We start from the raw sequence: 26203 nt of genomic DNA, 5'->3' as shown, positions 1-26203 counted from the left end.
CTTTTGCTTTGGGGTCTGCTCTGGGGCAGTTTAGATTTCCCTTTCTGTCTTTAGGCTATATAGTCCTCCGGCTGTTATCGAGGGGTCTAGGGCATCGTAGGAACCCCCCACGGCTACTGCTAGTTGTGTTGATAGGTTCAGGGGTCTGCAATCCGATAGCAGCCAACTTCTCTGGTTTTCTGGACTTAGCTAGCATTTCTGTTTTTGCCTCCTACGGTGACTCATTCATAACAGAATCACCCGCCATACCGCAGATCCTAGGGTACTCAATAGCAGGAAAGAATTGTGTTTAAAAAAAAAAAAGTGTGTATATTCTTTCCTCTATATCTCTGAGGCCGTAGGGGGAATTTTTTTTTCTCTCAATGGAGATAAAGCAATTGTCTGATCATGTGGAGCAGCTCGCTGCGGAAGTGCGGGGAATTTCCGCCTACCTTGCTCGTTCGTTTGCTGTTGAGCCAAAGATCCCTACACCTGATGTGTTTTTTGGGGATCGATCTAAATTTTTGAGTTTCAAAAATAATTGTAAATTATTTTTTGCCTTGAAGCCTAACTCATCAGGGAGCTCCGCGCAGCAGGTTAAAATTGTCATCTCTTTGCTGCGTGGCGATCCCCAGGATTGGGCGTTTTCTTTGAAACCAGATGATCCTATTCTGACTAATGTAAACGCATTCTTTCAAGCCTTGGGGTTGTTGTATGACGAACCTAATGCTATTGATCAGGCTGAAAAGACCCTGTTGGCATTGAACCAGGGTCGAGATTCTGCAGAGTTGTACTGTCAAAAGTTCCGAAAGTGAGCGGTCCTTACTACCTGGAATGATAATGCCTTGGCTGCTCTCTTTCGGAAGGGTTTGTCAGAAGCCGTAAAAGATACTATGGTGGGATTTCCTGTTCCCTCTGGTCTGGACGATTCTATGTCATTAGCCATTCAGGTTGATCGGCGTTTACGTGAACGCAGGATTGCACGAGAGGTGTTGCCACCGGTTGAACAGACGTCTGAACCTATGCAATGTGATAGAGTTTTGTCTAAGGCGCAACGTCAGGAGTTCAGAAGGCGTAATAAGCTGTGTTTTTTCTGTGGAGATGCCTCGCATATTATTTCTGTTTGTCCTAAACGAGAGAAACGCTTTGCACACACGTTTTCTGTTGGTGGTGTTCAACCTAAGTTTCTTCTGGAAATTACTCTGATCTGCTCCCTGTCCACATTTTCCGCCAAGGCTTTTGTGGATTCAGGAGCAGCGCTAAACCTAATGGACTTGGATTTTGCTAAACGTTGTGGATTTCCGATGACACCTCTGCAGACGCCTATCCCTTTGAGGGGGATTGATGCTACTCCTTTGGCGAAAAATAAACCTCAGTTTTGGACCCAGGTGGTCATGCGGGTCGCCCCAGACCATCAAGAAAATTGCAGATTTTTGGTGTTGCGTGGTCTGCATGATGCCGTTGTTCTGGGATTCCCCTGGTTGCAAATTCATAATCCAGTTTTGGATTGGAAATCTGTGTCTGCGGTGAGTTGGGGTTGTCGGTGTGCCTTTAGTGAGGCTCCGTTTTTTTCCACCTCTCCTCAGTCGCATGATGTTTCTGACTATTTGGCGGACTTTTATGATGCATTTAGTGAGAATGAGTCTGCATCTTTGCCTCCTCATAGGAGTTATCACTGTGCAATTGAACTGAGCCCGGGGTGTAAATTTCCCAAGGGTCGGCTCTTCAATTTATCTGTACCCGAGCACGAGGCTATGCGATCCTATATTAAGGAGGCGTTGGAGAAGGGTCATATTAGACCATCCTCTTCACCCTTAGGTGCCGTTTTTTTTTTTTGTGGCCAAAAAGGATGGTTCTTTAAGGCCTTGTATTGATTATCGTGCCCTTAACAAAATTACTATTAAATATCAGTATCCGTTACCCCTGATTTCGGATCTATTCTCTAGAGTTAGAGGTGCTTGCTGGTTTACCAAGCTTGACCTCAGGGGGCGTATAATCTTATCCGCATTAAGCAGGGGGATGAATGGAAGACGGCGTTTAATACTCCGGAGGGACATTTTGAGTACCTGGTGATGCCTTTTGGGCTCACTAATGCCCCTTCTGTCTTCCAGTGCTTCATGAACGATATTTTCCGAGACTTTGTCGATAAATTTTTGTTTATCTATCTGGATGATATTTTGATCTTCTCCAAGGATTGGAATTCTCATGTGGAACATATTCGGACTGTGTTCCGGATCTTGAGGGAGAATTCCCTGTATGTCAAAGGATCGAAATGCCTTTTTGGAGTACAGAGGATTTCATTTTTGGGATTTATTTTGTCTCCGTCAACTAAAGAAATGGACCCGGCCAAGGTACAGGCCATTTATGATTGGGTTCAGCCCACTTCTTTGATGGCCCTCCAGAAGTTTTTGGGTTTTGCTAATTTTTATCGGAAATTTATAGCAACATTTTCTAGTATTGCCAAGCCATTGACTGATCTGACTAAGAAGGGTGCTGATGTGTTGAATTGGTCTCCGGAGGCTGTTGCTTCCTTTCAGGAGCTGAAGCAAAGATTTACCTCCGCCCAGGATTTGCGGCAACCTGATGTCTCACTCCCGTTCCAGGTAGAGGTGGATGCTTCTGAGATTGGTGCGGGAGCTGTTTTGTCCCAAAAGGATCCTGTAACATCTAAAATGAACCCTGTGCTTTCTTTTCCCAAAAGTTCTCTCCATCTGAACGTAACTATGATGTGGGGAATCGGGAACTGTTGGCCATGAAATGGGCATTTGAGGAGTGGAGACATTGGTTGGAGGGAGCTAAACATCAAGTTGTGGTCCTCACTGACCACAAGAATTTGATTTACCTAGAGTCGGCTAAACGCTTGAACCCTAGACAGGCTAGGTGGGCCTTGATTTTTACACGTTTTGATTTTGTGGTCTCTTTTCTTCCTGGAACTAAGAATGTCAAGGCAGACGCCCTCTCTAGGAGCTTCTTTGCTGATTCTCCTGTGGTGACCAAGCCTGCTACCATCTTAGGCGAAGGGGTAGTTCTTTCTGCCATCTCGCCCGATTTGAGACTTGCTCTGCAAGAGTTCCAGGAGGACAAACCTGAGCGTTGTCCCAGTGGAAAGTTGTATGTTCCTGACCAGTGGAAGAAGAGTGATGTCTGAAGTTCATTGCTCTGCATTGGCTGGTCATCCAGGTATTTTTGGTACTAGAGATCTGGTGAGTCGCTCTTTTTGGTGGCCCACCTTGTCTCATGATGTCAGGAATTTTGTGCAGTCCTGTGGGACTTGCTCCCGGTCTAAATCTTGTTCTCGCTCTAGTGGGTTGTTGATGCCTTTGCCAGTCCCCAGGAGGCCATGGACCCATATTTCAATGGATTTCATCTCTGATATGCCGGTCTCTCAAAGAATGACTGTTATTTGGGTGATTTGTGATAGGTTCTCTAAGATGGTTCATCTTGTACCACTCCCTAAGTTGCCGTCTTTCTCTGAGTTGGTGCCCCTGTTTTTGCAACAGGTGGTTCGCTTGCACGGGATTCCTGAGAACATTGTATCTGACAGAGGAGTTCAGTTTGTGTCTAGATTTTGGAGGACTTTCTGTTCCAAGCTGGGAATTCAGTTGTCCTTCTCCTCTGCTTTTCACCCTCAGACCAATGGGCAGACAAAGAGAACAAACCAGACCTTGGAGTCGTATTTGAGATGTTTTATTTCCGCTGATCAGGATGATTGGGTTTCATTTTTTCCCTTGGCCGAATTTGCTTTAAATAATAGAGCTAGTTCTGCCACTTTGATGTCACCTTTTTTTTGTAACTTTGGGTTTCATCCTCGATTTTCTTCAGGGCAGGTGGAGCCTTCTGCCTGCCCAGGTGTTGACACTGTGGTGGAGAGAATGCACCAGATCAGGGACCAAGTGGTGGATAAGTTATCTCTCTCCCAGGAAAAGGCCCAGCGGTTTTCCAATCGATATAGGACCATTTGTCCCCAGTTTAAGATTGGTGATATGGTGTGGTTATCATCAAAAAATATTGCTATGAAGGTGGCTTCTCCTAAGTTTAAGCCTAGATTTATTGGACCTTACAAGATTGTGGAGATTATTAATCCGGTCTCTTTTCGTTTGGCTCTTCCTGTCACATTTAAAATCCATAATGTGTTCCATAAGTCCTTGTTGAAGAGGTTTGTTGAACCAGTTGTTCCTGGGGTGGCACCTCCGGACCCTGTATTGGTTGAAGGTAACATGGAATATGAGGTAGAGAAAATACTGGATTCCCGTCTGGCTAGACGGAGACTCCAGTATTTGGTTAAGTGGAAGGGTTATGGTCAGGAGGATAATTCCTGGGTCTCTGCCTCTGATATTCATGCCAAAAGATTGGTGCGTGCCTTTCATCAGGCTCACCCTGATCGCCCTGGTGGCGTGGTTGAGGGTTCGGTGACCCCTCCTCAAGCGGGAGGTACTGTTGTAAGTTCATTTTCCCCTTCGTCACTGAGGTCTGGTGAACTCCCTATTCTGGTGAAGGAAGGTAGTGAGCCTGATTATCAGGCACCTGAGCCTAATGATGATGACTGGCTGAGTGGAATCACGGACTGGATATAAGGCTGCCGACGCCCTTCTGCCCTGCGGGTGATTTCTCTGTGGACTTCTAGGAGACCAGTCTGATTCCTGCTCCTCTAAAGCTAAGTTTTCTGCTTTGCCTGTTAGCATTTGTGTTTTGTTTTTGTTTCCTTGCTTTTTTGGATTCTGTCATTCCCTGCTGGGGTGAGCTGAATCTCCTTTTGCCAGTTGCTCTGTCTTCAGAATATTCCTGAGTACTGACATAGCCTTTTTGAAGCCTAGCGTCTTCAGGGCCTTTTTCACTGTCAGTCTGTTGGTTCTTATTTTCATAGGGTTTTTCATGGATTGCAGGCAGCAGCCTTCCTGTCCTTTCCTATCTAGTTAGCTTGGGCCCCGTCTTTGCTCAGTCTATCTTTCTGTCTGTGTTAGTGTGCTTTCTTCTTGCTTCACCGTCATTATATGTTGGGGGCTGCCTTTTGCTTTGGGGTCTGCTCTGGGGCAGTTTAGATTTCCCTTTCTGTCTTTAGGCTATATAGTCCTCTGGCTGTGATCGAGGGGTCTAGGGCATCATAGGAACCCCCCACGGCTACTGCTAGTTGTGTTGATAGGTTCAGGGGTCTGCAATCTGATAGCTGCCAGCTTCTCTGGTTTTCTGGACTTAGCTAGCATTTCTGTTTTTGCCTCCTACGGTGACTCATTCATAACAGGACAGGCTGACATGCTCTTTAGTGATGCACAAAACTTAAAGCAGCCACGGCCACATCAACATGATGGTGTGAAATCACAAATTTGGGATAAGAAGGAGGAAAATGATGATGAGACACAGCTGCCGCTAAATCTTGTTGTTAAGTAACCAAGTCAGGAGGACCATGGTGTGGTGGTGGAAGAGGAGGTCGTGGATGATGAAGTCACCAACATAACCTGTGTAGCTGGCATGCAGCGCAAGGCCAGCAGTGCTGAGGGGTAGTGATCGGCAACATCAAACCAGGCAGAAAAACGAAGTGGGTAACCAGTGGGAGAAGGCAGGCAACTATTCCGCAGAGCATGCACAGTCATTAATTTTTCTGTTAAAGAGTTAGGTGATCCCCAGTCTGGGACTTTTTCAAAGAGAGTTCTGAGACAAGCAAACTGGCCATTTGCAACCTTGCCATGCAAAGATTAACAGGGACCTGACCACTAAGAACCAAATGTGACAGGATCACTGGCACAGTATATGTGGGGAGATAGTGTCACGAAGATTGCTTTCTTCCATTATCTAGAAGCCCATAAGTTTCTTTCCAGCATGCTATGTGCTGAAAGAGTTGATCAGCCATGTTATGGGATGGGTTTGTAGGTGAGTAGGTAAGATATGGGTGGGATGCCTACTCACCATATCTTCACATTAAGGGTGTGGCTGGGATGTTTAATTTTTTTTTTCTCTGTGTTGTGGTTTAGAGAGGAGAGACTCCAGACGTGGCTCCAGGTGGAGCTGAAGACAAATGGTGGTCTGAGCGAGTGAACTCCTCAGACATACAGACTTTGCTATATGTTATCTTTTTTGTTTTACCATTATGTTAGAAAGGCCATGTTTATTTTGCTGACCCCTGCTATGGTTTATACTAGGGTTCCCCAACTCCAGTCCTCAAGGCCCACCAACAGATCATGTTTTCAGGATTTCCATTGTATTGTACAGGTGATGCAATTATCACCTGAGCAATACTAAGGAAATCCTGAAAACATGATCTGTTGGTGGGCCTTGAGGACTGGAGTTGGGGAACCCTGGTTTATACTGTTCCATAATAAACCAGCAGGTGATTTACCATAAGAAGCATTCCTTTGTCTACTTCTGAAAGCAGCCATGTGAATCAATCCCCTACACTAACCACCACCAGCATAATCAGGCACATGTCATCTAAGCACCCACACCTGTGGGCATAACGCCTGGGCAGATGCCTCCTGCCCTGCATTTATTCTTGCACATTCTAACTTACCATCATAAGGGACTTTCAAATCCTTTTTCCAAGCAAGCATTTAGCTGGTCCCACCCCAGGCCTTGGAATGAAAAAGAACGTTCCCAGTCATCCACCCACAAGCCTAAATGCTAAATAGGCACATTTTCAAGCTGTTTGCCATGGAAATGTTGCCATTTAGGCTGGTAGATGCGGAGGATTTCTGCCGACTCATGGAGGCAACCGTCACTCGGTACTCAGTCAACAGCTGCCAGTTTTTCAGCCAGTGTACCAGCACGTGTCCAGGAACATCTTCCGTGCCCTTACCAGCACACTCACTGGTATTGTCCACATGAAGACTGACATGTGGCCAAGCGCTTGCAGCCAGGGACACTACATTTCTCTGATGGCACACTGGGTGAACATTGTGGAGGCTGGGGCCTAGTCACATCCTGGCACCGCGCATGTGCTCCCGGCACCGAAGATTGCTGGACCTACTTCCATCAGGGTTTTCTCCACATCCTACAGCAGTTCCTGCACCCAATCCTGCTTCTCCTCATCCTCCAACTCCTATGTGGTATTTCATCACATCAGCGGGACGCTCTGCAGCACTGCCTCATTGATACGGCAACAGGATCTGCTGAAGCTAATTTGTTTTGAAAACAAACTGCACACCTTGGCAGAGTTAAATAAATAATAACAGGCCAGAAATATCTGTGTTTTCTTCTGCTGAATTTCCAACCAGGCATGGTGGTGTGTGATAATGGGTGTAACCTGGTGGCTACTGTGAAGCTTGGCAAGCTCATACACATACCATATGTGGCATATGTGCTCCACTTGGTAGTTCAGTGGTTTGTGAAAATACACCCAGATTTTCCAAAGCTTCTGGTCAAGGTAAACCACATCAGTGCCCATTTCCGCAAGTGAGCTGCAACTGCTGCTGCTCTGGCAGTGCTACAACAAAGCATGCAAGTGCCAGCTTACCGCCTGTTGTGCAACAGCACCACATGAGGGAACTCCACACTACACTTGCTGGCAAGGTTTTGTGAGCAGAAGAGACCAGTTTGTTGAGTACCACATATTAAGGTCAACCTCCACACATAATAGCTGAAGAATGGGCATATGGTTGTCTGAATCTTGTTAGGCTCACCAAAACATTGAGGACTCCACAAAGATGATGATAGGTGATGACGCCATATTCAGTGCAAGTGTCCCGCTTCTGTACCTACCTAAGCAGAAGCTGCTCACAATTAAACTTGAAAATTTGCATGCAGATCAGGTTGGGATGGAGGAAGACAAAACATAAAGGGATTGAAGTCAGCCCAGCCTCATCTCATCTGCTCAGCGTGTATTGGGTTACAATGAAGAGGTCGAGCCTGAATTCCAAATTGTATCGGTATTATATTGCTCATCCATAGACTTTTACATACTCATGGGTAAATTATTTACTGTATATACTCGAGTATAAACTGACCCGAGTGTAAGCCAAGTCCTCTAATTTTGCCACGGAAAAGTGGGTAAGCTTATTGACTCAAGTATAAGCTGGGTTTACATTGTCCCCTCTTCCCTGTCCTGCTCTCTGTGGCTCTCCCCCCTCCCAGTACGCTTGGCTCGACTCCACTGTCCCATCCTTCTATGTATAACTCAGCTCCCTGTCCTTCCCCATCCTCCTCAGTGCTCCCCCTTCCTCCTCCATGCTCCTCAGTGCACCCCCGTCCTCCTCAGTGCTCCCCCAGCCTCCACTATGCTCCTCCGTGCTCCCCCGTCCTGCTCTGTGCTTCCCCATCCTACTCCATGCTCCCCCGTACTGCTCTGTGCTCCCCATTCCTCCTCCATGCTCCCCCGTCTTCATACTCATGCACCTCACGCCATCACTGCACGTCCCAGCGTCTCAATTGTCCCGGCTTCCTGCAGCTCTCCTGTGCTGAGCGGTCAAGTGGTACTGCTCATTAAGTTCATGAATATGGATGCCACGGCTATGGTAGTGGAGTTGCGTCCATATTCATGACCTTAATGAGTGATACCATGTGGCCGCTCAACACAGGAAGAAGCTGCTCGCCCTGGGACAAAGTAGGATGCAGGGAATGCTCTGCGATTGCACAGGAGGGTGAGTGTGATGTCCCAGCCACCGGCTCCTGCCGCTGCTCCCCCTCCCCAGCCGTTTTTTGCACAATGACTTGTGTATAAGCCGGTGGTTGCATTTTCAGCACAAAAAAAGTGCTTAAAATCTCGGCTTATACATGAGTGTAAGTACGGTAGGTATATTGATAATGTTGCTCACCTATAAACTATTCTGTGTTATGGAGAACATTTCGTTGGTATATAACCCTCAAAAAACTTTCTAAAAAATGTATTGGTATTATATTGCTCAGCCATAGAATTGTACATATTCTTGGGTAGATTTTATTGCTATATAAGCCTAAAAAAACTTGTTACAAAAAATATCTGTATAAGTCCAGAGTCACACTAGTGAGAAAAATGGAGAAGTGCAATGGTCCCAATGTTAATCTATGGGGCAGCTCCTATCATCCGATTTTTTTCTCACCCGTTTTAAACGGGCTGGGAAAATGGCAGCATGCTGTGATTGTCACCAATTCTTGGCCAAGACTCACCAATGCAAGTCAATGAGTGAGAGAAAAAAATCGGATTACACACTGACCACAAGTGTGATTTGTGAGAAATACGCACCGGTGTCCTTTAACAAAAGCTGGCAATTCATTTTGTGATACAATAAAATCACACTGACATGCTTAATAAAGAATAGAAAGAATATATATATATATATATATATATATATATATACATGTCATTGAGACACACACACACATATATATATATATATATACTGTATATATATATTTATATATATATATCTATATTTCATATAGTTATACATAGCAGAATAGCCGCTTAATCAATTGCTGGCTTCTGTAAAATCATTATGAAACCCGACATGAAATGACACATGGTTTGAATACAGTAAACCATTTCATTTAATTTAGTTTATATGTCGTTGACTAATAATTAGATTGAGGTATGTGTGTAAAATTTTGTACATGTAGGTGATAAATTAACGGGTTAATTCATTTGAAAAAAATTGCATGGGCTCCCACGGTAATTTCTCCACCAGAGAGGGAAAGCCAGTGAATGAGGGCAGACATTAATAGCCTAGAGAGGGACTATTGTCCCCCCCCCCCGGCTAAAAAAAAATCTGCCCCCAGCCACCCCAAAAAAAGGCGCATCTAATAAAATGAAATAAAAATAAAAGAACAACAATATACATACCTCTCCGCTGTTCAGTCAGGTCCCCCGCTGCAATCCATCACAAGTGGTTAACTAGTTTACAACGGAGACCGGTGCTAATGCTATCAGCCCCGCTGTAAACCACTGCCGAATGAATGAATTCATCTTTGCGCAGTCTCCCCTAATTATTAGTCAAAGACATATAAAAAAAAAAATGAAATGAATTGGTTTACTGTATGTAAACCATGTGTCATTTCATGTTGCATTCTGTAATGATTTTACAGAAGACGTCAATTGATTTAGCGGCTATTTTTCTACGTAGAACTCTATGAAATATAAACATATATAAATATATATATATATATTAGCTGAAGAGCCCGGCGTTGCCTGGGCCTAGTAACCAACTGTGGTTAGTTATAACAAATTATAATGATTATATTGTACATAAAAACCATGCATCTAATCCTATACTGTCTGCTTAGCCGTGTATCTAATCCTATCCTGTGTGATACTGTCTGCTGAGCCATGTATCTAATCCTATCCTGTGTGATACTGTGTGCTGAGCTGCGTATCTAATCCTATCCTGTGTGATACTGTCTGCTGAGCCATGTATCTATTCCTATCCTGTGTGATACTGACTGCTGAGCTGTGCATCTAATCCTATCCTGTGTGATACTGACTGCTGAGCCGTGTATCTAATCCTATTCTGTGTGATACTGTCTGCTGAGCCGTGTATCTAATCCTATCCTGTGTGATACTGTCTGCTGAGCCATATATCTAATCCTATCCTGTGTGATACTGTGTGCTGAGCTGCGTATCTAATCCTATCCTGTGTGATACTGTCTGCTGAGCCATGTATCTATTCCTATCCTGTGTGATACTGACTGCTGAGCTGTGTATCTAATCCTATCCTGTGTGACACTGACTGCTGAGCTGTGTATCTAATCCTATCCTGTGTGATATTGACTGCTGAGCCATGTGTCTAATCCTCTCCTGTGTGATACTGGGCTCCCCCTGCAGTCTGTGTCAGAGGGTGGTCTGTGTTGGCACGGTAATAAATTGTGTTATTTCCAGCTTTACAGAAGGATGATTACACCATAGAAATGATAAGAATAATAGGCCTCAGTTACCACAACTGTCTACAAAGAAAACTGTTGCTGATAGCAACCAATCACAGCTCATTTTTCATCTTGTAAACAGCTCTGGGACAGCGTGGCGAGTTTTGAGTGGCAACTTTTGTGTTTCGACTTTTATGTGGCACGGTTGGTGTATGTGTGGTGAAATGTGTGCTGAGGGTGATATATGTGTTGAAGCACGTGGTAGTGTGTGGCGCATTTTGTGTGTGTGTTCATATTCCGGTGTGTGGTGAGTATCTCATTTTAGGGCCCCACCTTAGCAACTGTACGGTATATACTGTTTGGCGCCATCACTCTCATTCTTTAAATCCCCCTTGTTCACATCTGGCAGCTGTCAATTTGCCTCCAACACTTTTCCTTTCACTTTTTCCCCATTATGTAGATAGGGGCAAAATTTTTTGGTGAATTGGAATGTGTGGGGTTAAAATTTCACCTCACAACAAAGCCTATGACGCTCTTGGGGTCCAGACGTGTGACTGTGCAAAATTTTGTGGCTGTAGCTATGACGGTGCAGATGCCAATACATACATATACGTACTTTTGCCCTATTATGTAGATAGGGGTAAAATTGTTTGGTGAATTGGAATGCGCGGGGTTAAAATTTTGCCTCACAACATAGCCTAGGACACTCTCGGGGTCCAGATGTGTGACTGTGCCAAATTTTGTTGCTGTAGCTGCGACGGTGCGGATGCCAATCCCGGACATACACACATACATACATACATACACACCCACATTGAACTTTATATATTAGCTATATGAATTCTATGTGTCTATATCTATTCTTTCATTTGTGTTTTAGCCTGTCATTACGATTCATTATATGTCCATTTTGCAAGCCGGCGAGAAAATCTCGGCATACAGATGCAATACGGATGTCATATGGATTCTTACATGCGCAAAAGACACAGCCACGCCTTGCCAATGGATGACATATGTATCGCTGTTCAGGGAACACTTCTGCGTATTATGACTGTAAAATACGGACCATATTTTTATACCACGTGTGTGACTCCGGCCTTAGGGTAAGTTCACACTGGGCATTTTTGCTGCTTTTTTTCTGCAGCAAAACCTGATCTTCTTGACAGGGAAGAAGCTGCGGCAAGAACGCAGGTTGAGGCTGGTTTCACACTTGCGTTTTTTTTTGCGGGATTTTAGCGCTAAAAAACGCATGCAAATTTTTTTCCTATACTTTGCATGGGATGCGCTTATGTGCGCATACACACGCGTTTGTATGCGTTTTTGCGCGCATGCGTTTTTTTGCGGTATGCGCTCGGGCGCACAAAATGCATCCTGTTGCATTTTTTGGGCGTCCGACTTGCCTCAAAAAAACGCATGCGCGCAATGCGTTTTTTTACAGCAAGACACCCATTATAAGTCTATGGGTGCGCATATGTGCGCATTGGCATGCTTATGTATGCGTTTTTTTGCACATGCGTTTTTTTTGTTAACCATGGAATTTAGGGGTTTGGGTTAGAGTTAGGGTTAGTTAAGGGGGTTTAGGGTCAGGGTTAGGGTTAGGGTTAGGGTCAGGGTTAGGGTTAGGGTCAGGGTTAGTTAGGGTTTAGGGTTTGGGTTAGGGTTAAGTATAGTTTGGTTAAGGGTTAGGGTCAGGGTCAGGGTTAGGGTTAGTTAGGGTTTAGGGTTTGGGTTAGGGTTAAGTATGGTTTGGTTAAGGGTTAGGGTCAGGGTTAGGGTTAGGGTCAGGGTTAGGGTTAGGGTCAGGGTTAGGGTCAGGGTTAGGGTTAGGGTCAGGGTTAGGGTTAGGATTAGGGTCAGGGTTAGGGTTAGGGTCAGGGTTAGGGTTAAGTATGGTTTGGTTAAGGGTTAGGGTCAGGGTTAAGGTTAGGGTCAGGGTTAGGGTTAGGGTCAGGGTTAGGGTTAGGGTTAATAAAGTCATGGTTTGGGTTAGTGTGAGGGGCCACCTAATGTTTGGAAAAACCGCAAACGCGGTAAAAATGCACTAAAAACGCATACAAACGCATAAAAACGCTGCGTTTTTTTCATGCATGCTCATAAAAATGCTTGAAAAAAACGCAGCAGTTGTATGCTTTTGTATGCATTTTTTCAATGCGTTTTTTTGCGGGAAAAACGCGCTGCAAAAAAAAGCAAGTGTGAAAGTAGCCTTAGGTGCATTTTTGGTGCGTTTTTTGGTGCAGATTTGGTGCATTTTTTTTGGTACATTTTTTTTTCTTTGCCAAAGCTAATGTCCTTGACTTTTTAGCAGCAAAAACGCTGCAAATAATGATACCTGCATATTTGCAGCGTTTTTTTCAACACCTATTCAAGCCAATGGGTGAAAAACGCTGCAAAAACGCTGAAAGAAGTGACATGGTCTATGTCCAAAAAACGTAGCAAAGCACAAAATCCTGATACCACAAAAAAAACAATGTGTGTGCATGAGATTTCTGAAATCTCATAGGCTTTGCTGGTACTGTAAAAAGCAGCTGAAAATTAGCATAAAAAACGCAGCAAAAATGCAGCAAAAACGCCCATTGTGAGCATACCCTTATAAAGGCTATAATATTAACATGAAAAACATTATTTTTACGTGGGTTTCTGGTTAATATTTAGATCATTTTCAGACACCCTAATAAACAGTTATAACCCACTCATAGTTTTAGGCTGTTATCTTGTGAACATCTGCCTCATAATTACAGCATGTAAGAAATGTTGTCACCTATGTGCTGACAGAAACTGATGTTGCGCTATGCACCTTTCTTGACTTCAGAGTCAGGTTCTGCTCCCTCCCCTGTGGCTGCTGCCCTTTTATGTACTCCACATCGTGTCTCACTGCTTGCCTATGTTGTAGCAATTTGGATCAGACCCAGAGCATTACTACAGTAGGACGAGTCATGCCTAAGCAAGGGAGTTAGGTGTTCTGGATGAATAAACATGTACATACGGATAATGAGCAAGACTGTTCCATTTATCGGCACAGCAAATCAACCTTTTATACCAGTTACAGAGACACTTTATTCCTGAATTCAGTGCAAATGTCACCAGATTATGTGGCATCAGCAGTTTTACATCAGCTTAATTCAGGGTCTGTGAAGTACATTCCTTTCCTATAAACATACCATGTGTCTTCACTAATATCTGCAAAGATAAGCAATATTAACCCTTCTATATCACCTGGCATGCTTTATTTTTATGGCCATTATTACCCAAGGCCTCATCCAAAGTTGAAAACGCCATACCTGTGTGACGTATCTGAGTTGAGCATTCAGACAGTATAGTATTCTGTTTGGGTAAATCTTGCCATGGCTCAGTTTCATCTGCTGTAATATTTTACACAAGCTCCTGTGGTTTTTAAAATCTGCAACTTCTCTTCCGACCTGCCTTTTAATCCATCACCTGGTGTAAGCATTATGGACTTCTATTTAGAGACTTCACAAAATGTTGCATCTCTGCAATTACTTTTAGGAAGAAAAAAAACAATAAAACGAACAACAATAAAAATACAGTACCATGCAAAACTAAAGTGATATCTAAGGTTAGCAGGTGGCTATTTTTGTTCAGCTGTCTCTGAACAGTATTACAATTTACCACAAATCTAGAGTCTGCCAAATTTAGGTCAATTTCAGTCAAGCGGGGGTTCTGATTTGCCTCTCTAACAATCCTGCTAGCAGCTCTCACATTTTTCTTGGTCTTCCAGTCCTTATCTTGTTCTCCACTGTTTCTGATAACCTCCATTTCTTAATTACATTTCAAACTGAAGAATGGGCAGTTTGAAAATGCTTTGCTATCTTTATATAGCTTTCTCTTGCTTTGTGGGTCTCCACCATTTTCATTATCAGAGTGCTAGTCAGCTGCTTAGAAGAACCCATGGTTGCTGTTTTTTGGTACAAGGTTATAGGAAACCAGGTTTTTAAACACTGAAAATTTGCATCACCTGGCCTTTCTTAATAATGATAGTAAAAAAGCCATAACTGTAACAGGCTAATTAAGGTCTGAAACCTTGGTTAAAGTTGCTTAAAATATATATAGATTTTCTTTGCCGAAAATACAAAGGAAATGAGTCATCGTTACCTTTAGGCCTTTTAGTGATCATTTCATCTTCAACTTGCTTAAGGGTATGTGCACACGTTGCGGATTCCTGCGCAGATTTTTCAGCGTGGAATCTGCAGAATCCACAGGTAAAATGACCTGCGGATTCACTGCGGAATTACTGTGGATTTTCTGTGGGTTTTGTGCGGATTTGGGCTGCGTTTTTACACCTGCGGATTCCTAGAATGAAATGGGTGTAAAAACACTGCGGAATCCGCACAAAGAATTGACATGCTGCAGAAAATAAACAACTGCGCTTCCGCACGGAATTTTCCGCTGCATGTGCACAGCGGATTTTCATTTCCATAGCCTAACATGGTACTGTACACAGCATGAGAATATGCAGGGGATCTGCAGGGCCAAATCCGCTGCGGATCCCGCACACAAATCCGCAACGTATGCACATAACTTAACTGTTCACATTAACAGTAATTTTGTCCAGGGGTGGCCAGACTTTTACATGCCACTGTATATATAGCGGGTGAAATAAGTAGTGAGCACATCACCAATTTTATAAGTAAATCAATTTCTAAAGTGACAAAAAATTCTTACCAGATGTCGGTAACAACTCATTCAACCCGCACAGGCAAAGAAATCAAACCATAGTTATGAAAAATAACACAGGGAAAAAGTATTGAACGCATGAAGAAAAAAGAGGTTAAAAAGGACATGGAAAGTCATGTCACCAGATGAAATCTATCAGTGATTAGAAAGCAATAATAATTAATATTAATTAATGTTTCATTTAATAATTTGCAGAAATGACAAAAAATCTTCTGGTAATTTATGAGAAGAGTGGAGAAGAATGGGCCGCATATCTGAAGCAATTACTGACATCACATTTGCAAATTGATGATCTATTTCTTTATGATGTCAACAGTGAACCAATTGAGGTGGTGGAAAACCTCTCCAGTTCCATGTGGCAGTGTAAGCTGCTAGTCTTGACAAGAGATATTCTGAAGAACATTTTGGAAAGTCAAAGTACCAATTTCTTTGAACTTTTACAGCCCTCACGCAGAGTGGTTCTGATGCTTTGTGGAGTGGATTCACCTGAAGGGCTATATGAACTTTTTCCTTTTGAAAAAGATTTTCATGTCATCCTGCCAGATCAAGATCCCCAAGATTACATTTTCATTGTGTCGACTGTTTTGAATGAAGGTAACTTGATGTTGCAGTATAACAGGTTAATGCTAAATTTATATGACGGTGAAAAAAAATCTACAAAATTGTTTTAATATGGAATAGCAGCACAGTTTACTGCTGAAGAACACTGGTGGTCAAGGTAAAAAGTAAAAAAAATATACAATTTGTGGGGGAAAAAGTAACCGCCCCAAAAATGTATTGTAGATATTGAAAAACATATATATACACAAATGCTGTATACAGAGTGGGGAAAATAAGTGTTTGTTACACTAAAAGTAAGGAGAGGTCGGTAATTTTTATCTTAGGTGCACTTCAACTGTGAGAGACAGAATCTAAAAATATAAGTATTTGATCACCTAAGAACCAGCAATAATTCTGGCTCTCATAGACCTGTTAGTTTTTCTTTAACAAGCCATCTTATTCTGCACTCACTATCTGTATTAATTGCACTTGTTTGAATTCATTACCTGTACCACTTGTCCATACCCACAGTCAGTCATACTCCAGCCTCTTCACCATGGGCAAGACCAAAGAGCTGTTTAAGGGCACCAAGGACAAAATATTAGACCTGCACAAGGCTTGGATGGGCTACAGGATGATAGGTAAGCAGCTTGGTGAGATGGCAACAACTGTTGGCACAATTATTGGAAAATGGAAGAAACGCAAGATGACTGTCAATCTTCCTCAGTCTCGGGCTCCATGCAAGATCTCGCCTCATGGGGCAAGGATGATTCGGAGAAAGGTCAGGAATCAGCCCAGAACTATACGAGAGGACCTGGTCAATGTACTGAAGAGAGCTAGGACCACAGTCTACAACATTACTGTTAGTAACACAGTATACCATCATGGATTAAAAGCCAGCATATGTCCAGGCCCGTTTGAAATTCGTCAAAATCCCTACTGCAGTGTTTTCAAACTTGGTCAAGAACTACAGCAAACATTTGACCTCTGTAATTGCAAAGATTTCTATACCAAATATTAAGGTGTGTTTTTCTATTGTATCAAATACTTATTTCATGCAATAATATGCAAATTAATTGTGTAAAAATCGAATAATGTGATTTTCTAGGTTTTTTTTTTAAGATTCTGTCACTCACAGTTGATATGTACCTTTAAAATTTATAGACCTCTCCACTCTTTGTAGGTGGGAAAAGTTACAAAATTGTCAAATGCCTATTTTCCCCAATATATATATATATACATACAGTGTAAGGGAGGGCAGGCGGGAACTTAAAGAATTCTTCAGCTGCTCAGCAGTGTGCTCGACAATTACATCTAAGCAAGACTACAGTTCCTAAGGTGTTCTGTTTTACGGGGTACAAATTGCAGCTGCTGCATGCTATCAAACCAGCCTATAGACCCAAACGATGCGCGTTTGCTACAGATATGCTTCATGAGATCGACAATGATGCAATATTTCTGCAGAAGATTGTGTTTAGCGATTAGGCGACCTTCCATATCTGTGGACATGTTCATCGCCATAACGTCCGAATATGGGCTGCTGAACATCCTCATGCCTGCATTGAGTACGAATGTAACACTCCTAAAGTGAATGTGTGGTGTGGCCTGATGCATGATAAGGTGATAGGCCCATTTTTTTCACGGATTGGTCTGTGATGGCAAATAAGTATCTTGACATGTTGGAATTGTATGCAGTGCCACAATTTCCAGAAGGTGTCATCTTTCAACAAGACGGAGCTCCTCCACACTACGCCACCATTGTTCGTGAGATACTGGATAGAACATTCCCCCGGCGGTGGATTGGCAGGGGTTCTGTCAAGCCATGGCCACCACGATCCCCGGATCTGACACCCTTAGACTTTTACTTTTGGGGTTATGTGAAGCAACATGTGTACATTGAACGTATCAACGACATTAATAACTTAAAACAGAGAATCACAGATGTTATTCACTCTGCTACACCAGACATCCTTACCCATGTGTGGCAAGAACTTCACTATCCTTTGGATGTGTGTAGGACAACAAATGGAGCCCACATCGAACTGCACTGTATAGGTATGTAACTGGGAGAGTTTTTCTTTTATTTGGAGCATATTTCACATTTCTATCATTTTTTGTTGCTTTCCAGTGACTGGTCAAAAGTGCACCATGTCTTTACGGACACACTATATATAGTTGGGGTCTTTCTCACTTGGGTGCTTCAGGAGGAGGACTGGAGGCTTGTTCCATTAAAAGTTCATGTGGGTTTATTGCTTTATAAACCCAGAAGCCAAACAGAAAACAAACAGCCTTCAGATCAGGCAAACAAAATACAAATGTCCATAGCAGGGCTGTGCTCCACCAGGCTTTTATGGCACAAAAGCTGGGGTAGCGTTCAGTACTCAGGTTCGGTCTGAAGCCAAACACACCCAGGAGGTCTTCTTCCAACATACAGACCATGTGCCACACAGCAGGCTCCGTTATATAGGTTGTTAACCACACCCTGGTGTGAGGTATGTGGGTAGCTAGACCCGCCAATCTCTCACAGCTACCTGTAACCGGTCACATGTGACACAAATGAACCTCTTAGCAATTTCATGCACTAGAGAAAATACTCTGAGTTACGTCACAGAGACAAGCCATCTCTGCGACAAATACCTCCTGTGGACTATGCAACTGTTAGCCATATTACATATTGGGTTGAACTAGATGGACTTAAAGTCTCCCTTCAACCTTAATTACTATGTTACTATGTTACTATGTTACTATATCTTCCCCTCTGCCTAAAACTGTGGGGCTTGGCACATTCTACTACAAGACAAGGGATTCCTGAGAGGGCATTGGCATTACCATGTAGTTTCCCTGCTCTATGCTCTACATGGAAGTTGAAATTTTATAGGACTGAGAACCAGCAAGTGATGCTAGCATTTTTACCCTTTGTTTCTCTCATCCATCTGAGTGGGGCATGGTTGGATACCAATCTAAACTTACATCCTACCAGATAATACCGTAATGTGTCCACCACCTACTTTATTGCCAAGCAATCCTTCTCTATGATTGAACAATTCCTCTCACATGCGTATAGCTTCCTACTAAGGTAGAGAATAAGGTGCTCCTCACCGTGTATCTACTGAGAAAAGTGCTCCTTAACCGTCATCTGAGGCTTCTGTTTTGAGGATAAACTCTTTCTTAAGTTCGGGGTCCACCAGAACTGTTGGATTACACAGAGCCCCTTTTCATTTCTTGAAAGGCCATTTGCCTCTTTAGACCATTTGACCAATACCGATTTTGTCCCCTTAAGTAGCTCAGGTAGGGGAGCGACCATTATGGCAAAGTTTGGGATGAACCTTCTGTAGTATCCCACGATCTCTAGTAAGGTTCTGACTTGTTTTCTTTACAGCGGTCTCAGCCATGTTGAATTGCCTCCACTTTACTGATTTGGGGTTTGGTCTCGCCTCTACTCACTACACATCCCAGGTGTTTGGCTTCTTCTTTCCGCAAGGCACTTTTTTTGGGTTTATTGAAAACCCAGCCTTGTTTAGAGCATCAAACACCGCCTGGACCTTTTCCAGATGACTCTCCCATTCCGGTGTATTGCTTATGGGGTGCAAGAATTCTATCCATAGCTCTCTGTAAGGTCGCCTGGGCCCCCTGCAGTCCAAACGGCATCGAGACGTATTGGAAGCATTTGTCCAGCATAGAAAACACAGCACTCTCCTTGGCTCCCTGTGCCATGGTGGGGAACTGCCAATATTCCTTCATCAAATCCAAGGTGGTTATGTACCTTGTGGGCCCAAGTCTCTATATTAGCTCATCGGCGTGTGGTATGGCATATGCGTTGAACTTGGAGACCTCATTCAACTTCTGATAGTTGTTGCAGAACCTCCATTCACCATCGGGCTTTGGGACCAGCACAATCAGGGTTGACCAACCACTCTTGGATTCCTCAATGACCCTGAGTTTTAATATATGATCCACCTCCTTGGAGATCACTTCTCGACAGGCCTCCAGAATTTGATAGGGCTTTACATTTATGCGCACATGTGGCTCCATCAGAACTTTGTGTTTTACGACCCTTGTGCACCTCGGTAATTTGGAGAACAGGTCCCTGTTCTTCTTTAGCAACTCCCAGCACTGCTGTTTCTGTGCCTTCGACAGCGTCTCTGCTATAGTGACACCTCCAACCTCGCCTTCTGACTTGCCCAGCAAGCATGGAGTTTCCGCTGGCCCTCTGTCTTGCCATGGCTTGATGAGGTTGACATCGTACATCTGATATGATTTCTGACTTCCTGGTGGATCAATCTTCTAGGTTACATCACCTAGATTCTCCACCACCTCATACAGTCCTTGCCATTTGGCCAAGAACTTGCTCTCCACAGTAGGAATTAGCACAAGAACTCAGTCTTACAGATTGAACTGCCTCACTCTGGCTGACTGGTTGTAGACCCTGGCCTGAGCTTCTTGTGCCTGGAAATGTCCTTTTACAATAGGCATCACCTTCACAATCATCTGCTGCATCAGTGCCACATGCTCAATGATGCTTCTGTGGGGCATGACTTTAGCTTCCTGGGTTTCCTTGGCTATATCCAGAAGACCTCATGAATGTCTGCCATACAAAAGCTGAATTGGCGACAACCCCGTAAAGGCCTGCGGAACCTCACAGATGGAGAACAACAGATACGGTAAGAGATAGTCCCAGTCTCTACTGTCTTTTTCTATAACTTTCCTCAGCTTGCTCTTCAGTGTTTTATTAAACCTTTCAACAAGGCCATCTGTCTGAGGATAAGACACTGAAGTCCTCAACTGGGGACTGACCAAAAGACCAAGGGACCGTCCAAATCCATAGCAATTCTCTTGAATTCTCTCTCTTCAATAATGGGCAATGGCACGATGGGGACTTCGAAAGTGAGAGGTGGGGGCAATTAATTGACATGTAGGGCAGGACCTGCAATAGTTTAATATTTCCTGGTGACACCAGGGCCAATAGAGCCTCTGCATGATCCATTCCTACATTTTTTACATTTCCAGATGTCAACCCAAGAGGTGTGAATGGGCCATGGCCAGCACCTTCCGTCTATAGGGGCCTGGCACTATTACTTGTTCCACCATCTTCTCCATCTCTTTCATGAACTGATACAACTCCCCACTCATCAAAAAATAGGGAAACCTTGTGTCAACCCCTGGCTCCTGTGCAACCCCAATTATGATGGTGACATTAATGAAGGCTTCCTTCAGAGTTAAGTCCCTATGTTGTGCAGACAAAAAATTCTTACAGGTCACCCCTAACTCTGGAATGTCAGACTCAGGGGACACTTCCTCCTCATCCCCCACAAGGACACAAAAGGGAAATCCATTAGACTCTGGGTGTGGTGATACCTTATTAGGGTTCACTGGTTGCCAATTCACACCAGCAAACTCAGAATCCTTCTCCCACAGATCCCAAAATAAACAAAAGTCCTGGCCTATAATAATAACAAATCCAGAGCAATGCCGACCTCATGGGACTCAGTACCGTGGACTATTTCAATGTCCACTTGGGCCATAGGGTAGTCTTTAGCACTACCATGTAGGCACCAAATGCCAACTTTTTTCCCAGGATCAGTTGGAGAGGAAGGGTGGCCCTCACAAGGGTCACTAAACTCCTGGTGTCTAGCAGTGCCATTACCTCCCTCTCGTTCACCTTCATGGAACACGCTTGAAGCCCCTCTTTGGGGGGACAGTTCACACTGCAGGCTGGATATGCATAACATGAACATCGGCATCCTAAGCTGCAGTCCAGCTTCTCAGGGGTCAGGGGACAATGGGCAGCTATATGGCCTGGGCTGTGGCACCTCCAGCAAATAACATCACCCGTAGGGACCTTGGGCATCACATCCATCCCTTTGAACCTAGGATGTCCCACCCCCTTTTCGGCCTCTGTCCCTGTTGGGAACCCCAGCATGGAGTGGGGTGCCTTCCCATGGGACCTTTAACCTCCTAGTTTCTCTTGACCAGTCCAACCAGTTCATCATCAATCTGGAGACCTCCCTGGGCAACCCAAGTCTTTATGGGCCTCGGCAGGTAGTGCACAAACTGGTCCATCACCACCTGTTCTACCATCTGCGCAGACATAGAGGACTCTGGCTGTCTGTAGTCACTTCTGGACCAAGTGCAACTGATCAAACATTTGGAAGCAAGGTGGCTTGTCCGGGTGATACGCCCAGCATTGAACCCGCTGTTCCCTGATAGTCATTGTCACCCCAAGCGTGCAAGAATCTCAGCTTTTAGCTTGTTATACTCTTTGGCGTCCTGCAAAGCAAAATCATAGTATGCCTTCTGGTGTTCTTCCGTCAAGTACAGCACCAATAGCTCTGCCCACTGCTGAGTTTCTTCCTCTTGGTGACCCTTTCAAACTTTGTCACAAAGGCCTCAACCTCATCCCCGGGGGTAATTTTCTCCAAAAGCCATCTTACCACCTTCCGGACGTGGGCGTCATCAGCTGGACTTGGGATTGGGGCACTCGCCCTGCCTTGGATGGCAGTTGCCAGAAGCTGCATCTGCTGTCGTTGTCCCTGCTGGATGTGCTGTAACAATAGCCTGGGTCTCTTGCTGGTGCCGCTGCGACTTGACCAGGTGTTTCAGCAGGTCCTCCATTTTTTCTGCTGAGGCTTGCTGGCTTGTGACAGACTTAACCCAGGACATGCAGTCCTTCCTGTAGTAGCCGCATGTCTCTGCTGGGAATTCTGTCCACATGTCTAACACCAATTTAAGGGTTTTACTCACTTGGGTGCATCAGGAGAAAGACATGAGGCTTGTTCCATTAAAAGTTCAGTGGGTTTATTTCTTCATAAACCCAGAAGCCAAACAGAAAACAAAAAAAGCCTTCAGATCAGGCAAGCAAAATACAAATGTTCATAGTGGGGCTCTGCTCTGTCAGGCCTGTATGGAACACAGGCTGCGGAAGCGTTCAGTATTCTGACTCAGTCTGGAGCCAAGCACACACAGGAGGCCTTCTACCTCCCAACATACAGACCATGTGCCACACAACAGCCTCCATTATATAGGCTGTTAAGCACACTCAGAGGTGAGGTACAGTATGTGGGTAGCTAGACCAGCTCATCTCTCACAGCTACCCGTAATCCAGTTACAGGTGCAACAAACAAACCTCTTAGTACTTTCATGTGCTTAAGAAAATACTCTGGGTTGCAACACAGAAACAAGCCATCTCTGCGAAACTTGCATCCCATCGACTATGTGACTATTAGCAACACTACAATATATACATATTTCTTATATTCTCGTTTATAAGCCAAGATTTTCAGCAATTTTTTTGTGCTGAAAACGACCCCCTCGGCATATGCATGAGTCATTGTCCAGAAAGCCAGCGAAGGAGGGGGAGGGGGCTTCCAGAAGACGTCTATACTCACCCTCTGTCACTGCATCTCCATCCCTGCATCTCTGTCCCAGTGCTGGCAGCTTCTTCCTGTGTTCAGCAGTTACATGATACCGCTCATTAATGTAATGAATATGCATGCATCTCCACTCCCATAGGCATTGAGCGCACATTTATTACCTTAATGAGCGGTACCATGTGACCGCTGAGCACAGGAATAAGAAAGAGCTGCCGGCATGGGACAGAGATTCATTACAGGGACACGCGAGGAGGGTCAGTAGGATGGTGGTGTGAGCCATTCTGGGGGGTTGTGAGCTATGAGGGGTTTGTGAGCCATGCTGGGGGGTTGTGAGCCATGCTGGGGGGTTGTGAGCTATGAGGGGTTTGTGAGCCATGCTGGGGGGTTGTGAGCCATGCTGGGGGGTTGTGAGCTATGAGGGGGTGTGAGCTATGCAGTGGGTGTGAGCCATGCTGAGGGGTTGTGAGCTATGCATACAACAGGGGAGCCAAACATAGCAGGACAGGACGGGGGGGAGCCACACATAGCAGGATAGGGATGACAGGACAATGCATACCCGGCTTATACTCGAGTCAATAAGCTTACCAAGTTTTCTGTGGCAAAATTAGGTGCCTTGGCTTATACTCGGGTTGGCTTATACATGAGTATATATGGGGTGTGTATATATATATATCTATATATAATCTTCTAATTCTGTCTGTCTGCCGATCTGTAGCGGAAATCCCGCATCGCTGATTGGTGGCGGATGATCAATCAGTGACAGGCGCAGTGCAGCCGCCCGCATCGATGATTGTTCGCAACCTAATGTGCGGATGGTAGCCAGGGTCCGGAGGAGAGGAGACTCCTCCGAACCCTGGGTACCATAAATCTGTAAAAAATAGAATTGAAATAAAAAATAGGGTTATACTCATACTCTGACGGCCCCCGGACTCTTTCCATCCTCTCACCACGCGCCCGGCATCTTCCGGTCCCAGTAAGGCTTTGCGTCAAAGACCGTTGATGATGTCGTGCTCTCGCGAGAGTGACGTCATCTTCGGTCCTTCGCGCTAAGCCTTACTGGGACCGGAAGATGCCGGGGCAGGAGTGCTTGTGAGAATCGCGCATGCGCATAGTGCTATCCGGTGCCATTTTCCTGAAGACACATTTGCAGTGTGCCTTCAGGAAAATGGTGCCGGACAGCGCGGTATGGTCATGCGCGTAGTCCGGCGCCAGTGCCACACTCCTCCCCCAGCCTCTGGCAGAACAGACAGCGCTGGACCACAGGAAAGATGGGTGAGTATAAATGTTTTTTTTGTATGTGTGCAGTTTCCTAGGGGTGAGTGGACCATGCATACCAGGAAAGATGGGTGAGGGGGACCATGCTTACCAGGAAAGGGGGGTGAAGGGACCATGCATACCAGGATAGGGGGGCGAGGAGACCATGCATACCAGGGTGGGGGGGTGAGGGGGACCATGCATAACAGGATAGGGGGGTGAGGGGACCATGCATACGAGGAAAGAGGGGTGAGGGGGACCATGCATACCAGGAAAGGGGGTTGAGGGGGACCATGTATACCAGGAAAGGGGGTTGAGGGGGACCATGCATACCAGGAAAGGGGGTTGAGGGGGACCATGCATACCAGGAAAGGGGGGTGAGGGGTACCATGCATACCAGCAAAAGGGGGTGAGGGTGACCATGCATTCCAGGAAAGGGGGGTGAGGGTGACCATGCATACCATGAAAGGGAGGTGAGGATGACCATACATACCAGCAAAGGAGGGTGACGGGACCATCCATACCAGGAAAGGGGGGTGATGGGACCATGCATACCAGGAAAGGGGGGGGAAGGGACCATGCATACCAGGAAAGGGGGGTGAGAGGACAATGCATTCCACAATTGGAGGGTGAGGGGGACCATACATATCAGGATTGGGGGGTGAGGGGACCATGCATACTAAGATAGGGGAGTGAGGGGACCATGCATACCAGGATAGGGGGGTGAGGGGTACCATGCATATCAGGATTGGGGGTGAGGGGTACCAAGCATATCAGGATTGGGAGGTGAGAGGACCATGCATATCAGGATTGGGGGGTGCATTATTGCATTATTATTAAATCTTCATAAATAATAACACTTTTTTTTTCAAGATGATAATGCATCCTGCCATAGAGCAAAAACTGTGAAAACATTCCTTGAAAAAACACACATAAGGTCAATGTCATGGCCTGCAAATAGTCCGGATCTCAATCCAATTGAAAATCTTTGGTGGAAGTTGAAGAAAACAGTCCATGACAAGACTCCAACCTGCAAAGCTGATCTGGCAGCAGCAATCAGAGAAAGTTGGAGCCAGATTGATGAAGAGTACTGTTTGACACTCATTAAGTCCATGGCTCAGAGACTGCAAGCTGTTATAAAAGCCAGAGGTGGTGCAACAAAATACTAGTGATGTGCTGGAGTGTTTTTTTTTTTTTTTTTTTTTCATGATTCCAAAATTTTTTCCTCAGAATTGAGTGATTCCTTAATTTTTTCCCTATGCTTTGTTTAAAAAAGTAACTATTACTGACTACCACAATTTTTTGTTCTTGATTTCTTTTAGTGCTTCTTAAAGCCAGAAAGTTGCCATTTGAATTGACTTTAGTTTTGTGCCATTTCTGTGATCTGCTTTCTTCTACAAAATTAAACAACTGAATGAACATCCTCCAAAGCCGATGATTCCATGATTTTTGCCAGGGGTTGTATAAATATATATATACTAGATGGAGGCACAGTGCTCTGCACGCGGGATTTCCATTGCAAACAGAGAGATATACTCACCTTCTGGCAGCCCCCGATCTCCTCTCCATGCTCCTGGCATCTTCCAGTCCCAGTAGTGCTTAGCGCG

General features: G+C 44.7%; 1 protein-coding gene across 1 annotated transcript in view; it reads left to right on the top strand.

Annotated features, from left to right (window-relative positions):
- The window catches only part of BANK1 (B cell scaffold protein with ankyrin repeats 1), a 1011739-nt gene that overhangs the window by 65949 nt on the left and 919587 nt on the right, over nt 1-26203 (top strand). Inside the window, exon 2 of the mRNA XM_073589285.1 lies at nt 15628-16026. Coding sequence (XP_073445386.1) covers nt 15630-16026 — 397 coding nt within the window. The 5' untranslated portion in view covers nt 15628-15629. The remainder of the gene's footprint in view (nt 1-15627; nt 16027-26203) is intronic.

The sequence above is a fragment of the Dendrobates tinctorius genome, unplaced genomic scaffold (assembly GCF_039654945.1).
Source record: "Dendrobates tinctorius isolate UK_male_01 unplaced genomic scaffold, ASM3965494v1 ptg000011l, whole genome shotgun sequence".
NCBI lineage: Eukaryota > Metazoa > Chordata > Amphibia > Anura > Dendrobatidae > Dendrobates > Dendrobates tinctorius.
The sequence above is the reverse complement of the archived record's forward strand: the minus strand, read 5'-3'. Positions and strand labels throughout refer to the sequence as shown.